The sequence below is a fragment of the Salvelinus fontinalis genome, chromosome 9 (assembly GCF_029448725.1).
Source record: "Salvelinus fontinalis isolate EN_2023a chromosome 9, ASM2944872v1, whole genome shotgun sequence".
In the NCBI taxonomy this organism is placed as follows: domain Eukaryota; kingdom Metazoa; phylum Chordata; class Actinopteri; order Salmoniformes; family Salmonidae; genus Salvelinus; species Salvelinus fontinalis.
Genome location: NC_074673.1, coordinates 53,089,273 through 53,114,016, shown reverse-complemented (window position 1 = coordinate 53,114,016; position 24,744 = coordinate 53,089,273). Strand labels below are relative to the sequence as shown.

Sequence of the window (24,744 nt, the reverse complement as noted above, 5' to 3'; positions counted from 1 at the left end):
TGTAGCCCCTTGTGGTCAAAGCCAAGCAGTTGCCATACCAAGCGGTGTTGCAGCCAGTCAATATGCTCTCAGTAATGCAGCTATAGAATCTTTTTTATTATTATTATTATTTTTACCCCTTTTTTTCCCCAATTTATTGGTATCCAATTGGTAGTTACAGTCTTGTCCCATCGCTGCAACTCCCGTACGGACTTGGGAGAGGCGAAGGTCGAGAGCCGTGCGTCCTCCGAAACACGACCCAGCCAAGCTGCACTGTTTCTTGACACAATGCCCGCTTAACCCGGAAGCCAGCCGCACCAATGTGTCGGAGGAAACACTGTACACCTGGCGACCGTGTCAGCGTGCATGCGCCTGGCCCGCCACAGGAGTCACTAGAGCGCGATGGGACAAGGACATCCCGGCCGGCCAAACCCAAGGTATTGTTGTGCCCTCTTCACAACTGTGTTGTTTGTGTGGACCATGATAGATCATTAGTGATGTGGACACCGAGGAACTTGAAGCTCTCGACCCGTCCCCTGTCCATGATCAGCTCCTTAGTCTCGCTTTCGTTGAGGGAGAGGTTGTTGTCCTGGCACCACACTGCCGGGTCTCTGACCTCCTCCCTATAGACTGTCTCATCATCGTCGGTGATCAGGCCTACCATTGTCTTGTTGTCAGCAAACTTAATGATGGGAGTACAGGGGGGACTAAGCATGCATCCCTGAGGGGCGCCCATGTTAAAGGTTCAGCGTGGAGGCTGGGATGTTGCCTACCCTCACCACCTGGGGGCGGCCCATCAGGAAGTCCAGGTTCCAGTTGCAGAGGGAGGTGTTCAGTCCCAGGGTTCTTAGCTTAGGGATGAGCTTGGAGGGCACTATGGTGTTGAACGCTGAGCTGTAGTGAATGAACAGCATTCTCACATAAGTGTTCCTCTGGTACAGGTGGGAGAGGGCAGTGTGGAGTGCAATAGAGTTTGCGTCATCTGTGGTATGCGAATTGAAGTGGGTCCAGGGTGTATGGGATAATGGTGTTGATGTGAGCCATGACCAGCCTTTCAAAGCATTTCATGGCTACATATGTGAGTGCTACGGGGCGATAGTCATTTAGACAGATAACCTTGGCGTTCTTTGGCACAAGGGACTATGTTAGTCTGCTTGAAACATTTAGGTATTACAGACTGTGTCAGGGAGAAGTTGAAAATGTCAGTGAAGACACTTGCCAGCGCATGCTCTTACCCGTCCTAGTAATCTGTCTGGCCCTGCGGCCTTGTGAATGTTAACCTGTTTACATCGGCTACAGAGAGTGTGATCAAACAGTCGTCCGGAATAGCTGGTACTCTCATGCATGGTTCAGTGTTGCTTGCCTTGAAGCAAGCATAGAAGGCATTTAGCTCGTCTGGTAGGCTCACGTCACTTGGCAGCTCGCGGCTGGGTTTCCCTTTGTAATCTGTAATAGTTTGCCAGCCCTGCAAAATCCAACGAGTATCAGAGTCAGTGTAGTAGGATGCGATCTTAGGCCTGTATTGATGCTTTGTCTGTTTGATGGCTCATCAAAGGTCGTAGCAGGAGCCATCAAACAGACAAAGCTTCAATACAGGACTAAGATCAAATCCTACTACTCCGGCTCTACGTCTACGTCGGACTAATGTCCCGCTCCTTGAAAGTGGCAGCTCTTGCCTTTAGGTCAGTGAGGATGTTGCCTGTAATCCATGGCTTCTGGTTGGGATATGTACGCACTGTCACTGTGGGGATGATGTCATCAATGTACTTTATTAATGAAGCCGGTGACTGATGTGGTAAACTCCTCAATGCCATCGGATGAATTCCGGAAAATATTCCAGTCTGTGCTAGGGAAACAGTCCTGTAGCTTAGCATCCGCTTCATCGGACCACTTCTGTATTGACCGAGTCACTGGCACTTCCTGTTTGAGTGTTTGCTTGTAAGGAATCAGGACGATAGAGTTATGGTAAGATTTGCCAAATGGAGGCAGAGGAAGAGCTTTGTATTTGTTTCTGTGTGTGGAGTAAAGGTGATCTAGATTTATTTCTCCTGTAGTTGCACAGGTGACATACGGGTAGAAATTTGGTAAAACAGATTTCAGTTTCCCTGCGTAAAAAAAAAAACGCTACTAGGGGCGCTGCCTCTGGATGAGCATTTTCTTGTTTGCTTATGGCACTATATAGCTCGTTGAGTGCGGTCTTAGTGCCAGCATTGGTTTGTGGTGGTAAATAGACAGCTACGAAAAATATAGATGAAAATTCTTGGTAAATAGTATGGTCGACAGTTTTTATTGAAGTATTCCAACTCCGCTGAGCAGTACTACAGGATATAAATATTAGAGATCGCACACCAGCTGTGGCACCATATTAAAAAAGATTGGTGTTGGATGTCAAAGTGTCGATTGGTTTAGATGGGAATTCACTTATTACTATTACTTAGCTGAGCCTATAAAGGATGGTAAATTGCTACAGGTATTCTATGAACGTATTTCAATAATTAATGCTATAGAAGCTCTGTCTCTTATAGCTATTTATATGAAGAGAAAGTTTCCGTTTTGAAAGGGACCTTAGCTAGATGGATAGTTAGGCTACTGGTCTCTAATTTTAGTAACTGAAATTGGACTTGAGTTAGTGGTACAGTTTGTGTATTTTGCGTGTGAACTGCTGTGTTTGACTCTTGCTTGTTGTGCAGTGTGTGCCAACCTGGTTTCCAATCCAAAATCTGCCTCTCTCGATCTTCTATGTTCCTCTCCTCATGTATTCCACCATTCAACCCCCGCTGGATTCATTCAATCAAGGTTGCACTACCATAGCGAAGTTAAATAAGCAAACACCACCTCATGCTTTACCATTGATATATAGTCTTTGATATTGGGTGTACTGTAATGATTATGATAACCATAAGTAATTGTGAATTTGTTAACTTTAACTGTATTACGTTTTTTAATAACTTGGTTAAAGTAAGTTATCAAATTGCTAGTTGAAGTAATTTCAAGTTGTTGAAGTAATGTTTAAGTACTTTGGTAATGTTGTTTCATGAATGCTTAATTATGGTTAAATAATATTTTTTAAAGAGAGTAAGATAAATCCTTGTTGTAACAATCGCGTAGAGGTGAAAACTGTTTTTGAACAACTACAGTATTGAGTAAGTGCAACTTGAATCCGTCTGTTCCTTTTTGCCTTGTTTTTCATACCTCTTTCTAGACTTTTCTTCCTTTTTGTCATCTCATTTCCATCCCAATCTTTTTCTTTCTTCCGTCCTGCCAGGTTATTACGCTGCTTGAAAGAGTCACAACTTTAACCAGCGTGAGTCAGTCAGTGGCAAAGAGCTTGCCTCTTTGAGCCCCCCCCCCCCCCCCCCCCCCTTTCCCCAAAGCGCCAAAGTGCTTTTTGACACCCCCGGCCTACCGTAGCTGCTGTTCTGTGCCTAGCTAACTCAGCAAAACTACCCAGCTCAGCAACCTCCTCTCTCTACCATTAAAGAGTCGATTCCTTCAGAAGAGTTGACAGTCCTCCCACTTGTTGAAACTTCTCTTCTTCTTACTTTTTATGGTTGTTGTTGTTGTTTTTTGCATGTGAGATAAACAACTAACATACCGTATCAGTAAGAATAGAAAAGAATACACCCTGGTTAATACAATACATTTTAATGTTGTTACATTTTTCAGTGCCAGGACATTGACTACTCCTGGAGGACATTACATCTTTATTGGAACTACTCCCTTTAAAAAATCCAAATCAAACACTGTTACCGAACTGGCCATGAAGGCATCACCTGGTGCTGCCACCTAGTTGTGGAAAACAATAAATACAAGTTAAACATGTTATACAGTACATGTTATGACAATTGTGTAAACTAAAGCTTCACGGGACTGTACCATAATGGAAGCCCATTATGGCTGGTTGGTTTGGTTCACAGGGTCGGCCCCAGGGGGAAGCAGTCATGGCCATGCTGCGTCTTCGATCCTTGGCTGCATCCGAAATGGCACCCCATTCCCCTATAGCGCACTACTTTTGACCTGAGCCCTATGCGAGTCCTGGTCAAAAGTAGTGCACTAGGGTATACGGTGGCATTTCAGATGAACCCCTCTTCTCTGCTTCCATTGAAATGCTTCGGACGTGGTGGTGACACGGCTGACTCTCTGACCTCTTTGCCAGGTGCCGGAGTGGACCAAGTGCAGCAGCCGTGAGAAAAGGAAAGAAAAGAAGGCGGACAAGCCGTTCTACTCTGACTCGGAGGGCGAGTCTGGCCCGACCGAGTCTGCTGACAGTGGTGACTTGGGCTGCTTACTTCCATACACATCCTCACAACCCCCTTCACCACACGTCCTAAAATGAAGAATAATACTGTGATGACGTAAAAAGCGTTTGTGTGCGTGTGTGTGCATCCGTGGAAATGTTTGCCTATATGTGTTTTATCATGTCCTATGAGTAGGGTTGCAAAGGAAGGGTATATTACGTTTTCCAGAAAACCACCGGAATTTGGGAAACTTTCAAGGATTTTATGTAATTTTCATGAAATATAAGATAAGATGATTTTTAAATTAAAGAAAATGATGTAAAAGCTGTAAAACATTATCCTAAATATAACCCATCAACTTAGTGAATACCGTTGGTGTTTAATATCAGGGTTTCAGCATGAAATATCCTTTATATTTTTACACACTTTTATTTATTTTACTATGTCAATATGTCTTTGTTGTAAATGTTTTTGAGGCAGTTGTGAAAAAAGTCAATAGTTGTGACAGTTGCAGAGTTTAATTGAAAATGATGCCATTGTTAATTCAATGCTTTTTTCATTAATTAGCCTATTTTCCACTACAACCTCATAGAAAATATGGAGACAGATATAAAGATGATCAAAAAAATTATATTTTATATAAATCAAAAAAAAAATAAGTTATTCAAGTATAAATTACCATAGATTACCTGTTAATAAAAAATGAAAAGGCCAATAACTTACAGGTCTTTTGCAACCCTACCTTTAAGTATATGAGACAGAATCTGTGTAGGATGGGATGAATATAAACCTTTCCTCTCCACCCCCAGCCTCAGACACAGCCAGCGGCTCAGAGAGTGGCAGTGGCAGTGAGGAGAGCGGCTCGGGATCCGAGAGTGAGGAGAGCAACGAGGAGTCTGAGTCTGCAAGCGAGGAGGACGAGGAGCAGGAGGGGAAGAAGAAAAAGAAGAATGTGGAGAAGATCAAAGCAAGGAAACCTGTTCCAGAAAGTGAAAGGTAGCACACATTTTTCGCTTAAAGAAATATTCCGGAATATTGAAAACTACCTTGTTATTTTTTAAACCTCACATTTTGGACTCGACATGTCAATATATGGTTCATAAATGCATAATAAACCATCTACATTCTAACCTGCCATCCTTTAGAATGTGCTCGTTCCTGTGATGTAGTGAACCCCCACTCTGAAGCAAGTTTTCAAGTGGCTGCATGGCTTAACATTAGTTATTTTGATAACAGTGAAAATACATTGAATGCATCAATCAAATCCATGCATTATAAGTGATAAAACATTTCAAATTATAAGTTAGATGTATTAGACCTCGGTAGTGGTTTCATTTATCTTTTTCATTGTATTTCTCTGCAAACCAGAACATGTTGTTCACTGGCATTGTAGTCAATGGCATTGTAGGCACACAAACACATTAGAAGATCATTGTTAACCCAATCAGAAACACTCTGCTCATATCTCCTAAATGATGCTTTTGGTGTATTTTGTTAACATTTTAGAATATGTTGTGGAATAGGCTATAAGATTTTTACAAGGCACGCATCCATCCATCCCTTTCGTGAATCGCAACACAACATACAACTTTGATACGCTCGAGAAATGTGTACTGCAAACTTTCACTCACTTTTTAGATGAAAAATTATTGGCCTACCTTAGTATTCGGTATTTTATTAGGATCCCCATTAGCTGTTGCGAAAGCAGCAGCTACTCTTCCTGTGGTCCATATGAAACATGACATAATACAGAACAGACCAGAGATGATGGCGCCAACAGAGATGGTCGCCTCGCTTCGCGTTCTTAGGAAACTATGCAGTATTTTGTTTTTTTATGTATTATTTCTTACATTGTTACCCCAGGAAATCTTAAGTATTATTACATACAGCCGGGAAGAACTATGGGATATAAGAGCAACATCAACTTACCAACATTATGACCAGGAATACGACTTTCCCGAAGCGGATCCTCTGTTTGGACCACCACCCAGGACAATGGATTGGATCCCAGTAGGCGACCCAAAACAACGGCGCCGCAGAAGGGGCAGACGGAGCGGTCTTCTGGTCAGGCTGCGTAGACGGGCACTGCTCCCGAGTATAATTCTCGCCAATGTTCAGTCTCTTGACAACAAGGTAGACGAAATTCGAGCAAGGGTTGCCTTCCAGAGAGACATCAGAGATTGTAACATTCTCTGTTTCACGGAAACATGGCTCACTCTGGATATGTTATCAGAGTCGGTACAGCCACCCGGTTTCTTCACACATCACGCCGACAGAAACAAACGTCTCTCTGGTAAGAAGGACGGGGGTGTATGCCTTATGATTAAAGAGTCGTGGTATGATCATAACAACATACAGGAACTCAAGTCCTTTTGTTCACCTGACCTAGAATTCCTTACAATCAAATGCCATCCGCATTATCTACCAAGAGAATTATCTTTGATTATAATCACAGCCGTGTATATCCCCACCCAAGCAGACACCTCGACGGCCCTGAAAGAACTTCGTTGGACTCTATGTAAACTGGAAACAATATATCCTGAGGCTGCATATATTGTAGCTGGGGATATTAACAAAGCTAATCTGAAAACAAGGCTTCCTAAATTTTATCAGCATATCGAATGCGCGACCCAGGCCGGCAGCATTCTGGATCTTTGCTACTCTAACTTCCGCAACGCATACAAAGCCCTCCCTCACCCTCCTTTCGGCAAATCTGACCACGACTCCATTTTGTTGCTCCCAGCCTATAGACAGAAACTAAAACAGGAAACGCCCGTGCTCAAGTCTGTTCAACGTTGGTCCGACCAATCAGATTCCACGCTTCAAGATTGCTTCGATCACGTGGACTGGGATATGTTCCGGATAGCCTCAGACAACATTGATAGATGAGCTGATTCGGTGAGCGAGTTTATTAGCAAGTGCATCGGTGATGTTGTACCCACAGTGACTATTAAAACCTTTCCCAACCAGAAATCGTGGATTGATGGCAGCATTTGCGCTAAACTGAAAGCGCGAACCACTGCTTTTAATCATGGCAAGGCGACTGGAAACATGACCGAATATAAGCAGTGTAGCTATTCCCTCCGCAAGGCAATCAAACAAGCTAAGTGTCAGTATAGAGACAAAGTAGAGTCGCAATTCAACGGCTCAGACACGAGACATATGTGGCAGGGTCTACAGTCAATCCCGGATTACAAAAAGAAAACCAGCCCCGTCGCGGACATCGACGTCTTGCTCCCAGACTAATTAAACAACTTCTTTGCTTGCTTTGAGGACAATACAGTGCCACTGACGCGGCCCACTACCAAAATCTGCGGGCTCTCCTTCACCGCAGCCAACGTAGGTAAAACAATTAAACGTGTTAAACCTCGCAAGGCTGCCGGCCCAGACGGCATCCCTAGCCGCGTCCTAAGAGCATGCGCAGACCAGCTGGCTGGTGTGTTTACGGACATATTCAATCAATCCCTATCCCAGTCTGCTGTTCCCACATGCTTCAAGAGGGCCACTATTGTTCCATATCACCTCCACCCTACCTGACACCCTAGACCCACTCCAATTTGCCTACCGCCCCAATAGGTCCACAGACGACACAATCGCAATCACACTGCACACTGCCCTAACCCATCTGGACAAGAGGAATACCTATGTAAGAATGCTGTTCATCGATTACAGCTCAGCATTTAACACCATAGTACCCTCCGAACTCGTCATTAAGCTCGAGACCCTGGGTCTCGACCCCACCCTGAGCAACTGGGTCCTGGACTTCCTGACGGGCCGCCCCCAGGTGGTGAGGGTAGGAAACAACATCTCCACCCCGCTGATCCTCAACACTGGGGCCCCACAAGGTTGCGTTCTCAGCCCTCTCCTGTACTCCCTGTTCACCCATGACTGCGTGGCCATGCAAGCCTCCAACTCAATCATCAAGTTTGTAGACGACACTATAGTGGTAGGCTTGATTACCAACAACGACGAGACTTACTACAGGGAAGAGGTGAGGGCCCTCGGAGTGTCGTGTCAGGAAAATAACCTCACACTCAACGTCAACAAAACAAAGGAGATGATTGTGGACTTCAGGAAACAGCAGAAGGAGCACTCGCCTATCCACATCGACGGGACAGTAGTGGAAAAGGTGGAAAGTTTTAAGTTCCTCGGCGTACACATCATGGGTGAACTGAAATGGTCCACCCACACAGACAGTGTGGTGAAGAAGGCGCAACAGTGCCTCTTCAACCAGGAGGCTGAAGAAATTTGGCTTTTCCCCGAAAACACTCACAAACTTTTCCAGATGCACAATCGAGAGCATCCTGTCGGGCTGTATCACCGGCTGATACAGCAACTGCTACGCCCACAACCGTAAGGCTCTCCAGAGGATAGTGAGGCCTGCACAACGCATCACCGGGGGCAAACTACAGCACCCCGATGTCACAGGAAGGCCAAAAAAATACTCAAGGACAACAACCACCCGAGCCACTGTCTGTTCACCCCGCTATCATCCAGAAGGCGAGGTCAGTACAGATGCATCAAAGCTGGGACCGAGAGACTGAAAAAAAGGCTTCTATTTCAAGGCCATCAGACTTTTAAACAGCCATCACTGACATTGAGTGGCTGCGGCCAACATACTGACTCAAATCTCTAGCCACTTTAATAATAAAAAAGTTGATGAAATAAATGTATCACTAGTCACTTTAAACAATGCCATTTTATATAATGTTTACATACCCTACATTACTCATCTCATATGTATATACTGTACTCTATAGCATCTACTGCATCTTGCCTATGCTGCACGTTCATCGCTCATCCATATATTTATATGTACATATTCTCATTCATTCCTTTACACTTCTGTGTATAAGGTAGTTGTTGTGAAATTGTTAGATATTACTGCACGGTCAGAACTAGAAGCACAAGCATTTCGCTACACTCGCATTAACATCTGCTAACCATGTGTATGTGACCAATAACATTTGATTTGATTTGACATTAATAGACAAGAACAGCTCAAGAACAGAAGTACATCCATTTAAAAATGGCACATGTAGCCTACATATCAATCCAGACACACAAACGATCTAGGTCAAATAGGGGAGAGGTTTTGTGCCGTGAGGTGTTGCTTTGTCAGTTTTTTTTTAACCAGGTTCGCTGTTCATTTGAGCAATATGAGATGGAAGGGAGTTCCATGAAATAATGACCCTATATAGTACTGTATGCTTTTTTGAATTTGTTCTGGATTTGGGGACTGTGAAAAGACCCCTGGTGGCATGTCTGGTGGGGTAAGTGTGTGTAAGTTGACTATGCAAACAATTTATAAAAAGAAGAAGTGATGCAGTCAGTCTCTCCTCAACTGTTAACCAAGAGAGACTGGCATGCATAGTATTTATATTAGCCCTCTGATGACAATGAAGAGCAAGACGTACCGCTCTGTTCTGGGTCAGCTGCAGCTTAACTAGGTATTTTCTTGCAGCACTCGACCACACGACTGGACAATAATCAAGAGCAGACAAAACTAGAGTCTGCAGGACTTGCTTTTTGGAATGCGGTGTCATGAAAAAAGAGCATCTATTAATTACGGGCAGACCTCTCCCCATCTTTACAACCATTGAATCGATATGTTTTAACCGTGACAGTTTACTATCTAAGGTAACAACAAGTAATTTAGTCTCAACTTGTTCAACAGCTATAACATTCATTACCAGATTCCCCTTTATGTTGTCTCAACCGTCCATCCAAATCAAATAATTTAATGTGTCCACTTTTTGTCTTTATAAACTTTCACACACATATTCTATGATATGGGGCAATCCAATGTAGGCAACACTACAGCTGTTAGTTGCCAGCGATCATCATTCATCACGTAGGCATATGATATAATTGATACCTGACTTTCAAGGAGTAGGACATTTGATGCAAACATAAGTATACATTTTCCGTTGTATAAAATTACATTATCACATTCGCTTGCTGGTTTGCCATACTAATCGGATGAGACCATGCGTGACAACCGAAGCTGATAAACAATGTTGATTGGCAGGTGGAATGATGTCCAATGAGGTTGCAAGATTAAAGTGGGAGGTGGGATCAGGTCAGCACACTATTGTCCAATGAGCCCAACATCTTTTTTCTTCTTCTCTTCTCACACTCTACAGAGGCTCGAGAACAATGATGTGATGATGTACACAATTTTCGGGGACACGTTTTGGCTCGTGTGCGCTACTTTCAAAACTATTGGCTAAAATTATACAAAACGTTTATAACGCATCTTTAATATCAGCCATTGACAATTCATTGTTGGCCCTAATCTCAATTATACATGACCTGGATAATGATTAAAGAGGATTTCCAGTCAAAAGTTGAAATTGTACATTTTTTGCCCTTTACCTATTAATTCATATTCAATCTGATATGTCTACCAAGTGTGTAACCCAGGGAATGTAGTCAAAATCTGTAGCAGAGCACTAGGAAATGCAATGCTATGACATGAGCTCTAAAGATGTGAAATTCCTTCATTAAACCTTTGATACTTGTTGACCATTGCATCACAGTGAGCAGAGCAGTGGAGAGGATGAGAAGAAGAGCGAGAAGAAGAGCAAACCGCGGATTGGTAGCACAGAGTCAGAATCCGAGGAGGACGGCGATAGTGATTCAGAGAGCAGCGAGTCAGAGGAGGAGGAGTCAGAAGAGGAGTCAGAGGAGGAGACCAAGAAGAAAAAGAAGGTGGGTAAAGATAGAGAGACTCGAAAATACACGTACTACAGACGCACACACAAACACACACACACACAGTGAGAGACGTAACACACACATTCTAAATTGGCATTATCTGATGGTTGGCATAAAGCACATAGATATTCTTTGATGTCAAAATTGCCCATGGACTATCAAAATAAAGAAAGTTGCACACTCCATGTATAAACTCCCAGCAATGTAATGGGTATTTACCAACGTTTCGGCATCACTGTGCCTTCCTCAGGGTAATATCATAAATACTTTGAACCAGGTTATGTAGACAGACACACAGTGCAATTAGTGTAACCAATGACAATAGTGAGGGGTGTGTCATAATGATTAAGTTAATTAAAAGAAATTTGTCAAACTGTTAAAAAATAGTATATGGCATATTAAATATATTACACTATTGTTATCATATAGAAACATAATGAAATATTGTACATCATATTAGCATCAACATATATTATTGTTTCATTCAATTTCACATAATCATTTCATTTCATTTTTGTTACATGTAATCTTTTGGTTCAACCTTAATATATAATGAGCATCGTCAACAGGGGGAACATATTAGGTGTACGCTAATAAGCTGTAAAAATAATTTTTCAATTTATAAGACTTCATAAAGGAAAAACGTAACACACACATTCTACATTGGCATTATCTGATGGTTGGCATAAAGCACATAGATATTATTTGATGTCAACATGTATCCCAATGGATACAGTAAACTAATAAACTTAAAGGGCAATTCTGCCACTTTTCAACCTCATTTTCATAATCTCCACCACCAACCAGTGTCTACATATGTGAAAACAGTGTTTCTATGATCCATGGTTAAAATAGAAATGCTTCTCTGTGACTTCACAAGGTAGGATCAAAACCTGCAATGACTTTCTAGATCATGATGTAGCAATGTAAGTTGATTTTTGTATTATGAATAAAAAAAATAAAAAAATAAAATGAGTTTCTAGCCCAAGAATGGAGGGTATTTTCTTGCTCCCCTCAAATATCAGTGTTTGAAAATCACTGTTTTTAAAATGTTTTAAGTTTTGATGAACTTGTTAACAATTTATTTTCTTCAAAACGTCGAAATTCGCCATTTTCACATATATTGACACTGGTATTGTGCTGGACATAATGAAAATGAGGCTGAAAAGTCGTGGAGTTACTTTCATTTATCTACATGTCTAACCCTTATATTTAGCCTCACAATGAAGTGTTTTACAATTTGACATAAACAGTTACATTCATGAGTTTTATTGACAAATGTAAAAAAAAAAAAAAAAAGGTCTGCCAAGTAAAAACCTGATAAAATTGATTTTATGTTTACTCATTGGGAAACTAATATCCAACTGGTCAGTGGCAAATGTGAAGTTTGGAATTTGTGACAGCAACTATCTGAGCTTATTACACTATTATAGACAGTATGTCCTGGGATTTCCTATGATCTTCAATGTAGAAAAACTCCTTACCTTCAAAAAACTGTTGTATGGCTTGTGAGCATCATAGAGCAAACAATGCATGCAAAACATGCACGATTACATGTACGTGTACGACAGAGTCTCCGCTCAAACCATTCTGGCTTTAGAGACGTTTTTGTGAGAAAAATCGCCCCCAGGCCCCTTTGTGATCCGCCCTTGTCTCACAAACACTGCTCTAGCTCAGCCCAAGTTAATCACACAGACTAGTGATTGGTTTCAATGGATGCAGAAGAGCGAGATTAATCCAATGGTTCAACAGAAGTCTGTTGCTCAAACACACTATGTTTAAAAGGGGTTAGAAGTCCAAAACGTACCAGCGTACCAGCGTACCAACGGTGGGACTGTATGAACATATTCCTTTGCTTTCATGCACAAGTGGTAATATAGTTTATATCTATTTATGTTTTTTCCTCACTATATTCAGGTGGCAGGTCTCCTTTTGCTTGTGGGTTAGTTTCTCTTTCTCTTCTTTTCAGACCACAGCATCTAAACCTCCATCCAAACCACCCAAAAAAGAGAACAAGAAAGAAAAGAAAGAAATGTCTCTGCTTGATTTTGATGACTGTAAGTTCACCTCCTTTTTACTAAATCCACGATACCAGGAATACAGTGACAGTCTACACTTTCCCCCTCAAGTGGTCCTACATAGAATTTGAATGGGGTGATGAACGATTGGTAATGGGTGTCACTGGATAAGTCTATTTTAATTATGTGCAGATTTATTCCCTATTATTTAAAATTCGAAATCAAATGTTTAAAATCAAATATATCCGTGTCTGTGGTACTGAACATTGCATCTTCAGAAGTACACAATCACCATTGTCAATGATGCAGAATCGCCGCTATTTGCTTGTTTGTTTACATTAGCGCAGCCTCAGACTATACATGATTGCTCCCCAGTCTTTGAGAAAACGCTGTGCTCCTTCCTCTTCCTAGTTGACCCCGCTCCATCTCCGTCTCAAGTCACGCCCCTCAACAACTTCCTGTCCAGCAGCCTAGTGACAGATCTGGAGGGCTTGTCCCTGACCGACAACGTTCTGTCCCCTACGGTGAGTACCCTTTCTAGGACAAACTACCCATAGCCGCTAACCCCGAGGGCTTAAGCACTTCATAAAGATGTCGATTGATAGAGAAAGATAATGTACGTAGATTTAAAGAGAGATTAAGTACCATACATTCCAAGCTTTATAACATTTTATGAGTGCCAATTTTACTGAATATTTTTGAAGACGTATAGTATTTTCTGTAAAATTTTAGGGAGTAACTGTAGTATCATCTAAATGTATAGTATTTTCAGTAAAATTTTAGGGGGTAACTGTGGTATCATCTAAAATAATAAGGCACAACAATGAGGGTCTAGCTTCAGCATGTTTACTAGCCTAGTCTGTGCATGTCATACATGGGTATGGATACCCACAAGGGCCATCCTACTACATCTTCCCCTCTCCAATGAAAAGTAATTCTACACTCATAACCACTGAAGCATAACTGAAATGCAATTTGGAAACCAGTATTGTTCTCTTTAACACTTATGCATTAACTTAGGTACTGTCTCTTTTTGCTGGGTATGGTCCCCAACAGTATGTTTTCTCTTCACGTAACATAGTATTTCAGCCACTCTGGTGGCTTCACATCCCTTTTTGGGTGAGCTTGTGGCTCTGTGAGCATTCTCTCTCCTTCTCCCTCTTTTTGTGCGTTGTCTGTGGCCTCCTCAACCTTGTGTGCCTGGTAGATCTGGAAGAGCTCTGAGGTGTGTTTTGTTCATCCTTACCTCCTCAGAGCCTGTGTCCACCACATAGGAGCGTGGGGCATCCGCTTTCCTCAGCACTATTTCTGGTGTCTTTTAGTTTGTAATCCACACACGTTGACGTTCTGTCAGCTCTTGCCTCTCCGTAGCATGGTGTCTCAGATTTAAAGTCTCCAGTTTGTGTTTTTTTCAGCCATTTGTCCCTCTTAGTGAATGCCTTCCTGTTAGGCCATTGGGGTTTAAGCCCAGCCGCCGAGACAGGCAAGGGAGGGAGCGCAGCCTCCTGCCCATCAGGAGCTCGGCAGGCGGCGGCCCATGATGCAGTGGTGTAACTCTGTAAACTAACAGAGCAATGTACGGATCCTTGTCCTTTTTCAACAGTCCTTTGACTGTTTTCACAGCTCTCTCTACCTCACCGTTGCTCTGTGCATGGTAGGGGCTTCTGGTCACGTGTGAAGTTCATATTCTACGGCAAAAGCAAAAAAGGAGCTTGCGGAGAACTGGGGAGTATTATCTGTAACCGGGACCTCAGCGACCCCTTGCCCAGAAAAAATGGACTTTAGTACATTGATAACACCAGCTGATGTGGTAATGGGTGTCTTTTTTCCATAAGAACTTATCTGCCCCTACCTTTTGCCATGGCTGTTTTGGCAGCTCCGTTGCCATCATTGGTTCAGGATGACAAGGTTGACATTGTGCACACACCTCACTCAGACCCAGCCACCACACCGACTGTTGAGCCCTCTGTCTGCATTTGGTTATCCCCATGTGTCCCTCATGCACTCTCTAGAATTTCCGGTTGTAGAGTCTCATAGATAACTATTCGTTGTCCTTTCATGAGAAGGTCTCCATTATAGTGGAAGTCACTTTGGTGCACCCAATAGGGCTTCAGCAGCTGAGGCAGTTCCTCCTGCAAGGGCCATCCTATTTTGCACTGCTGTACTATCTGTCGGCAGATGGGGTCTCACTGTTGCTCCTCTGCAATCTGCTGCAGTTTGGTCTGAGATGCAGGTAGACTGTCTCTTACTGCATTAATGGACACCTGTACGTCACCCTCCAGACATTGCTCCTCCTCTGTTAATGGACGTTTAATTGGGGCCCTGGGGAGTGCATCTGCTGTGATCAGTGCCTTCCCTGGCACATACACCATCTTGTAGGTGAACCTCAGCAATCTGAGGCGGAAGCGCAGAACTCTGGGAAGCAAGTCGTCCAGTGCTTTTGTCCCTAACAGAGCCAACAGTGGTTTGTGGTCAGTCTCTGCTGAAAACTGCAGGTCAATAAGGTATTGGCTGAGCCTTTCACATGCCCATGTGATAGCAAACGCCTCCTTCTCCACTTGTGCCTACCTTTGCTCCGTGTCGGATAAGCTTTGTGAGATGTATGCTATTGGACGCCACTCCATGTTGTCCCGCATCTGTGTGAGGACCGCCCCTAGCCCAAAGGATGATGCATCTGCTGACACCTTTGTCATAGCTTGGGGACGGTACTGGGCCAACACTCTCTGTGACAGCAGGTCTCCTTTGATCTTGTCAAATGCCACCTGTTGCGTGTGACCCCATGACCAGTCATTCTCTTTGGCTAGTAAGTCTCTCAGGGGTTTGATTGTATCTGAAAACTGTGGGAGGAACATACCAAAATATGTGGCAATGCCGAAGAAGGTCCTGACTTCAGCCGCATTCTGGGGGATGGGCACATCTGTGATGATGCTGATCTTCTCCGGGCCCGGCTCTATTCCAGCTGCACTGATTTTGTGTCCCAAGAACAAGACCTATGACTGTGCAAAGATGCATTTTTCAATGAGTGTCAGGCTAGTCTCCTGGAGTCTGGTCAGAAATGCTATGAGCCTTTCATCATGTTTTGCTCTGTCCCGTCCACACATGAGCACGTCGTCGACGTGGACTATGATGCCACTCAGCCCATCCAGCAATTGGAACATGTGTCTTTGGAAAAGCTCAGGACCGGAAGCGATTCCAAATGGCAAAACGTTAAAACAGTCCTGAGCGGGCATCAAGATTTGTGAGCCATTCAACTGAGCCAGCTACTGCTCCACTGATGTGTCTCTCTCAGCAGAGAGCCTCATTCAAGTCCCCATTGGCTTTTGGGACCACCATCATCCCTACACACCTATCAGTGGGACTCTATTTTAGACACAGCCCCAATTTTTTCCATCCTCACCAACTCTTCCTTTACTTTGGCCAATAAAGGGATAAGCACACGGGGGGGGGGGGGGGGGGGGGGGGGGCATAGGGTACCGCATCCTCTTTCAGGTGGATTTTGTAGTCACCTTCCTAGGCTAGAAAACACTTTTGGGAATGTCTTTTGGAAAACCTCCCTTGGGTAATCCAGTTCAATTTCTGGCAGCCCCAGCAACGGTCTGGCCAGAGAGGGAATGACGAAGACAGGTTGGATGGCACTTTTGTCTTTACTCTCCAGTTTACTCACCAACTGCCCTACCACTGGTAATATCTTACAGTTTTTTGTTTGTAGAGAGCAAAGGGCCATTTCTACTATAACTACCGTAATTTCCAGACTATAAGCCGCTACTTTTTTCCCACGCTATGAACCTTGCGCTTTATACAATGACGCGGCTAATTTATGGATTTTTCCCGCTTTCACAAATTCATGCCGCCAAAAAACTGAGCACCGTCACATAATGTGAAGTAAATCGAGCGCGCTCAAACTTTCCATCATTCTGATTACGGTAGTCATTTTGTCACCCTCATCATGGCAAAGACACGGAGAAATGCATATGATGCAGCTTTCAATTTGAAGGCGATCGATCTGGCTGTTTGAAAAGGAAATAGAGCTGCTGCACGGGAGCTTGGCCTTAATGAGTCGATGATAAGACGTTGGAAACAGCAGCGTGAGAAACTGACTTAGTGCAAAAAGACAACAAAAGCTTTCAGAGGAAAGAAAAGCAGATGGCCCGAACTAGAAAATGAGGCTTGGATGACAAGTGGGGAGAAATCCTTCACTAAAACGGGCCGCATGCGAAGAGCGACTTATGGTCAAGTCTGCCAGTGGGTCCTGACAGCGTGGAGCTGCTGCGTATTGAAGAGGGCAGCATAAACTCAGCGGGGAATTTGCCTCCGGATGAAAGTGAGGAGAGCACAATGAAAACGATCCAACATCGGATGAAGCAATTCTGAGGCTATTCAACTCTGACACCAAAGGAGATGACTTCAGTGGTTTCAGTGCACAGGAGGAAGATAGTGACCAAGGACTTTCTTGGTAGGCTACTGTTTACTGCTATTTAAAAAATATATATATGTTACAAGCCTGTTTCGTTAAAGCCCATTTATTTTTGTTACAAGACGTGTTTCGTTAAAGCGTATTTATTTTTGTTACAAGCCGTGTTTCGTTTAAAGGCTGTGTAAAGTTCATTTGTTTCAATGTACCGGTAGGCACCTGCGGCTTATAGACACGTGCGGCTTATTTATGTACAAAATACTTTTTTTTTTTTTAATTCAGTGGGTGCGGCTTATATTCAGGTGCGCTTAATAGTCCAGCAATTACGGTATACAGTCTTGTGGGGATTGCTGTCACTGCTGCCCCTGTGTCTGGTTTAAATGACACCTCCCCATTGAGTTTAATATCTGAGAACCAGCCAGCATTGTTTTCTCCTTACTTGTCCCAGAAAGATGCTGTCCTGCTGTAGCTGCTGTTCCTCCTCTGAGACCTCATGCATTTGCTTTGTATTTGTATTTGTTTTTATCATGGATCCCCATTAGCTGCTGCCAAGGCTACTCTTCCTGTGGCTGCTCTTCCTGGGGTCCAGCAAAATTAAGGCAGTTTATACAATTTTAAAAACATTACAATACATTCACAGACTGTATGCCCTCAGGCCCCTACTCCAACACTACCACATATATACAGTACAAAATCCATGTGTACGTATATTATCGTGTGTGTATGTATGTGTCTGTGCCTATGTTTGTGTTGCTTCACAGTCCCCGCTGTTCCATAAGATGTTTTTTTTGTCTGTTTTTTTAATCTAATTTTACTGCTTGCATGAGTTACTTGATGTGGAGTAGAGTTTCTGCAGCATTAGTAAAGATGTAAACAATACATATTGATGATTTCATTCATGTGCTGTTTGTAACTACCCTGGTAGGTTGACTGATAACCTGAACCAGATTGCAGGCACTGGTTACAGTTTGAAGCTTTTTCTTGAGTGGGCTGCTTGATGAAAGCCAGTCAATATTTATATCACCCAGAAAATATACCTCTGTGTTGATATCACATACATTATCAAGCATTTCACACGTCATACAGATACTGAATGTATGATTTACTTGGTAAGTCCTTCACGTTTATGTGATTATTAAAACCACTTCTGACACAATGTAGTATCATCTAAAATAAGGAGGTACAACAACGAGGTTCTTGCTTCAGCATGTTTACTAGCCTAGTCTGCGCATGTCATACATACTGTAGGTACGGATACCCACAAGGGCCATCCTACTACAGTAGCCCCAACCGGGATTCTAAACTGGGTCCAGCGAATGTCAACCCAACACTATAGCCCTTACATCAACAGATCATGAGGTGTCCAGGTGTTTGCGCCTGGTTGGCTGAACATGCAGTTTTTACTCAACCCCCTACCTGTTTCCGTACCACAGACCATCGTCCCATCCGGCAACCTGAAGAGCTATGAGCTGCTCCACCGTATCACCGGCGAGGGCCTGTCAGTGGAGTACTGCTTCAGCCGCCAGCCGTTCAGCCCCGACCCACACATGGTGGCAGTCAAAATCCAGTTCACCAACAGCGCCACCACCGAGGCCAAGAGCCTGCACATGGAGGACACCAAGTTGCAGTCAGGCATGAGGATCAAAGAGTTCCCTGAGATTGGTCAGTCAACATTTCACAACAGAATTCCTCTTTTAATAGTTTTGAAAAAGGGGTTCTAAAAGGATCCTTTGAGGACCGGTAGGGTTCTACATGGAACCCTTTTTTATCTGAAGAAGATTTTTTGGAAAAGCTCATTGAAAGAAATGGTTCTTTGTTGGGTTAAGTTTTGCAACGGGGTCAGTTTAAATTAGAATTACACCTCAGTCATTCAGTGATCTATCTTGGTAGCTGTTTGTCATTGTTTTGGGCTAGTTAGTGCAGTGTCTCTTTTACCTAGTATCTTGTGTTGTTTTCAGAGGTGTTACCTGCGGGTGAGACTCTTAGCGTGGTGATGGGCATCGATTTCTGTGATTCCACACAGGCGGCCAACTTCCAGCTCTGGTAAGAAAGAGCCTGCTCCCTGATGGCTGTAGGGAGAGCCCCCCCCCCCCCCCCCATCCCCCATATGGCCAATCAAGTATCAAACTAGTGTTGCAAAATTCTGGAAACTTTCACAAAGTTCCTGGGTTTTTCAGAAATCCTGGTTGGAAGATTCCGAGTTGTAGGATACCTACTTATTCCCTCCTGATTCCGGGAATCTTATTGGGAGTTCTGAAAAACCAGAGAATTCCTGGGAAAGTTTCCGGAAGTTTGCGACCCTAATCACCGTACAGTCCTATTGCTCTATTCTCCTATAAGTGAATCATGTCATGTTTTATTGTTCCTTTGCAGCACTCACACCAGGAAGTTCTTTGTGTCGATCCAGCCACCGGTTGGAGAGCTGATGATGCCAATCTTTATGACAGAAAATGAGTTCAAAAAGGAGCAAGGTGAGCACAGGAACCACTGCATGGAAATCAAACAATTGAACAAAAACATCAAAGTGACAACAAAACCACCTCAAACACATTTGATATGGGCCCCATTTTGGCTGAGCTAAAGAAACAATGCTAGTGTCAACAAAGAGTAATACAACTTTATAGTTTTGTAATAGTAAAATCCCTGAATTGATGCAGTATGTTTTGAGATGTCTGCCTCTGTGTGTTGTTTTGAGTTGGTATCCAAAAGAACACTCAAGAATTAATACATTTCTGAGGCAAATCATAGTATATTTATTTTTTGTCAATAATGCCAGTGACTGGCAGTTTCCACCAGTCACTACACAAACTAACCCTAACAATGGCATGTGACTACTACCGCACTATCACCTCTGACTTGATCAAATCCACATCCACCAGTAAACCTTGGTATTCATTCTAACTTGGTTTAATAGCAATGGTCACCCTTGGAGCATAATCACTAACACTGGGCAAGGTTTTCAACTCAAATCCAACCATATTGTGTGTTTAAACGTGTCATATCCTCCGTTCTTCCCTCTTGATACTGGCCCCAATAGAGACGCTATTACAAAGTCTAGGTAAGTTTCCTTTGATAGAACTTGTTCTCGTCAGCTGTCTATGTGCCACCTGCCTTAACAACCTACCCCCCATACGAGACTCAACCTCTCCTCCCCATCCTTCCCCTCAACATCTCCCCCCTTGCTTCAAGCTGTTCCCTCCTATACCCCCCACAGCGATATCTAATGCCTGGGTGCCAATGACTATTTGCACTATGTATCTCCAGTTCACTTCAATGGCAGACACAACTGACCTAACATAACCTAACCTGCATCCCAGCCTCTAACATGTACTGTAGCTCCACTGGGAATGACTGGGAATGCTCCACTTAGATCCACTAATCCCAAATCAATGTCTTAGCACTGGAATACTGTAGTTCCGGGAATGCGCAAAGAGGATGTCCAATTTTTTAAAAGGCACTGCATTTGAAACCATTACGCTCTTCTTTCACAGCATTGATTGTGTTATACGGGCTGTAAGACACATGGGCTGTAACTAATGCATACTGTAGGCCACATTCACCACATTCAGATGTTTTAGAGAAGTATAGCTAACTTAACTTTGTCTGAGTGGTGAGAGGACAGTATAGCATGCTGCTTCCATTTAATGCATATAATGGTGTTTTATAATACATTTCAAGTTAATGGTCATTGTATTCTAGATTTAATGTGGAGGAAGTTTGTGCAGAAGTTTGCTGAATTCAGCTATATATAACTAAGACGTCACAGAACGAAGAGGGAACATTTCAATCTCTTTCAGGGAGCCTTTTCTATGTTCATGGAAGTTTGACAGTGATATATGAGAAAATTAGTTTGTGACAAGTAGACAAGCAGGATAGAAATATGAGTTATAGACCTGCAACCTGATAAATAAAGTAATCCACATGCAGGTTATTCCCCTCAAACTCCTGTTTTTGGCAAATATCAGATTCTTTTCTTATTCTTAGGAAAGTGTCACTGCCTTGCGAGATTAGTTTTTCACATTAAGCCCCATGCTTATGTAATGGCTCATATCTCTAGTCTTTTAATCCTAAGGCATTATATAGTTAGTGTAGTCCTAAGAGAATTGTGTAAAACCCAACCCTTTTATGGTAGTAGACCGTATAGAGTTGTATGGATTTTAGATCGTTGTAGTATCAAATGGTATATGGACACAAATGCCTCCATATAGTATGAGATATTACACAAGGAGGTTTGGTTAAAATGTTATGTATTCACGGGACAGTCTCCTATTTTGAAGGAGTCTGGTGACAATGAGCATTCATAAAAACTAAAATTCAATTGACCTTCTTCAAACACATGTTCAATCTCACTCAAGCTGGAACCTGTAATTCATCTTTCCTAGATTCCTCACATCCTCTTTCCTTGCATCCCTAAAAAGGTATTGGAGAAGAAAGTCTGAGGCGAGGGGCCTTGGACCGTCTCCTCCAATACGGAGGGGAAGGAGCCGAGGAGATAGGATGCAAGGAATCGCGGGAAGATGAATTGAGATGCTGATGCAGACTCCTTGACCACTCGTCTTTTGACCGCTGGTATTTTGTACTGTCCTCAGGTCAGTTGATGGGCATGAATGAGATCACAGAGAAGCTGACCCTGGAGGAGAAGTGTCAGGGCGAGCATGCTGTCGTTCAGAGGGTTACCACTGCCGCCAACCTCAGCCGAGTGCCCTGTGGCTCAGACAAGGAGTGCAGGTGAGGGTGGCGAGCGTTTGGAAAAGTTGTCAAAGTTGGCAGCTGTCGCCAGAATACATATTGATATAGATTTTTTTATTTATTGAATTAGTATGTTGCATGTTTTATTAGACAGGGGAGATAGTAGGGGAATGTGTCAAATAGGAAGTTATGAAATCATGAAAGAATATTGCTGTTTTGTGTCATAATATTGATTCAACTATTCAACTTCATCTTTACTTCTGCTCTTTGATCTTTGAACTTAGCCCTCCTGTTCCTCCTCCCCCGTTTCCGATTCACAGGTTCGCTGGGAAGACGGTGACCAGTGGCAGCCTTGTACTGGTCAGTGTGGTCACCAAAGAGGACGGGGCCGCCCAGCTGACGGTCAACTGTGAGAAAATGGTGATTGGCACGATGCTGGTCAAGGACATCCTTCAGGCCCTCACCCAGTGATGACCCCTAACTCTTGACCCCTGACCCCAGCAATTTCCTTCCTCTCCTACAGCTCAGTTCTGTCTCCCTTTGCTCACTCACATACATACAACCACACATTCATCCACTCCCATTCCAAATACCCCCATACTTAGGGTCCTCTTTCTTTTCATTAAGATACTGGTAGTCTGATAAGAATATGTAGAAGACAGGTTTGATCCATCGCTCAATTGATATTCTGCATGTAATGCAGGTTTCAAACAAATTATGATGATTTTTTACTTATACGAGAGACGCAAATCTGGGGGAAATAATAGGCCCCACTTTGACTTTTAAAATCACTTCCTATGAACTGTCATAACAAATTACAGAATGGCATTACTGTACACGATTTGTAAAGACAATAAGTCATTAAGAATCATCCCACTGATCAAATCAAATCTGTGACGGCGTTGAATCAACATGGAAAACTGATTGGATTTGCAAAAAGTAATCAACGTAAGGGAATTTTGTTATTTTTTTCACCCAACTTTTAACCTACATTTGTTTGTTGATTTCACATTGAATTCACGTTAACTCAAAAATGTTTTAATCAAAACTAGACATTGAACTGAGGTCAGTGCCCGGTGGGATTTTTATCCTAACCTAAAATCCTCCTTATCATTTGTCATGACTGCTGTAAAGGTTTGACATGCTCTCTTTAGCCATATCTACGAATGGCTCATGATGTACAGTACATTGTTGTCTGAACGAAAGACTGCGAGTCCTCACCTATACTCTTGCTATACTTGTTTCAGCCAAGCGCAAATGTACTATGTAGAAAACACCATGCCTTTTTTAAATGTAGCGTGGTACCATTACACCATTACCAACATTACTTAGGTACAGTAACAGGGTATATCATCAAGGAAAAAGTGGTCGCTCCTCAATTTACTTTGGTCTGCTGAATGTTCAATGAAGTCCCCCTTTGAATAGTGTGGTTCTCTATTCTCAATCTCTACCGCCTGGCCCGCTAAATGTCATACACATAGAATAGATGTTATTGAGTGGGACTCCTGCAGATGAAAATGATATACAGTAAATGTGATTGTATGCATTGCAATATTTAATACAAAAATGAGGGTCTGTGTTAGTGTGTGTCTGTGTCTGTGTGTATGAATGATTTCCAAACATGACAATATTAAATCCTCATGGCCCAAGGCAAACTGTTCTGTAATCAGCAGCTGTCTGTGTTTTTCTGCCTTTCCATTGACTTTTGCATATACTTACTGTATTTCCAGTATAGGTTAACCATGCTATAATTAAAGGTGGTTTCTATGATGCTATAAACCCACTGATGTTGTCATAATGAGACCTACGGAAATGGAAACGCGATCCTAAGGAAACTGTGCTATGCTGTTTTGGGCGCTAGGTAAAGGGCCTTGCTCTGTATAGGGGAGACACCTGATATGATATAACCCAGCTGCATATCTGCGAGCTGCCTTCATGATATAAGTGAAGTTATTTATTTATTTCTTTAGATTGTTTTTGCCATAGGAACATGTAATTGTATCGTCTCCCCAAAGGAGTTCAATACAGCAAGCATCAATAACAGTTATCATAGAAAGTTGAAGAGTGAAAGAAAAGGGAAAATGACAGCAGTTTTTTACTCCTTGAAATTTGAATTGTTTTATTTGTTCAGTATCGCACTGGTAAATCTTTCAAGCTTGTGAACTTAATTCACTGGTTTGTAGAGTCATGACACAGTCAAAGAACAAAGGAGAATTTAAGTTGAATTTACATGTAATTTCAAATTCATTTTACTACTGGTATGCAGACAATTTGAGGACATAATTTGCTTAACTCATACCATTGACCACATACCTTATGAAAAGTACTGTTAAACGTGGCAGTGGTCTATTATTTCCTCCCCTAAAATACAAAGCTATATATAACTTTAAAAGGTTAAACCTTTCTCTCAAAATGAAAACTTTGCAATGAATTTAAGATAATAGTGGATGGAGCAATCCTTTAAAGGGTATTGTTATTTTAATGCACACTCGCTTTCTCTTTCTGATGTCATGATTATGGTCTACCATATCTTCTGTGTGGTTATGAAATAATGTGGTGTTTAAGCTTTATTTATTATTCAAATGAAAATAATGAAATAAAACGGATGAAATGTGTCAATGTCTATAGCCTTTTTGTATGTGGACCGAAGAGATGGAAAACGTAACTTGATACACTTTGATGTGGATAT

General features: G+C 42.6%; 1 protein-coding gene across 11 annotated transcripts in view; it reads left to right on the top strand.

Annotated features, from left to right (window-relative positions):
• The window catches only part of LOC129862840 (AP-3 complex subunit beta-2), a 99,970-nt gene extending 75,300 nt beyond the window's left edge, over positions 1 to 24,670 (top strand). For 4 of the 11 annotated variants that reach the window (XM_055934880.1, XM_055934881.1, XM_055934875.1 and 1 more), the window contains exons 18-28: positions 4,136 to 4,250; positions 5,027 to 5,213; positions 10,760 to 10,931; positions 12,907 to 12,994; positions 13,367 to 13,479; positions 18,800 to 19,028; positions 19,325 to 19,409; positions 19,740 to 19,837; positions 20,404 to 20,424; positions 21,956 to 22,094; positions 22,376 to 24,670. In XM_055934880.1, coding sequence (XP_055790855.1) covers positions 4,136 to 4,250; positions 5,027 to 5,213; positions 10,760 to 10,931; positions 12,907 to 12,994; positions 13,367 to 13,479; positions 18,800 to 19,028; positions 19,325 to 19,409; positions 19,740 to 19,837; positions 20,404 to 20,424; positions 21,956 to 22,094; positions 22,376 to 22,526 — 1,398 coding nt within the window. In that variant the 3' untranslated portion in view covers positions 22,527 to 24,670. Of the gene's footprint in view, positions 1 to 3,244; positions 3,284 to 4,135; positions 4,251 to 5,026; positions 5,214 to 10,759; positions 10,932 to 12,906; positions 12,995 to 13,366; positions 13,480 to 18,799; positions 19,029 to 19,324; positions 19,410 to 19,739; positions 19,838 to 20,403; positions 20,425 to 21,955; positions 22,095 to 22,375 lie in introns of all 11 variants that reach the window. The other 7 variants (XM_055934877.1, XM_055934873.1, XM_055934872.1 and 4 more) reach the window with 3 other exon arrangements.
• The last annotated feature ends 74 nt before the right edge of the window (positions 24,671 to 24,744 follow it).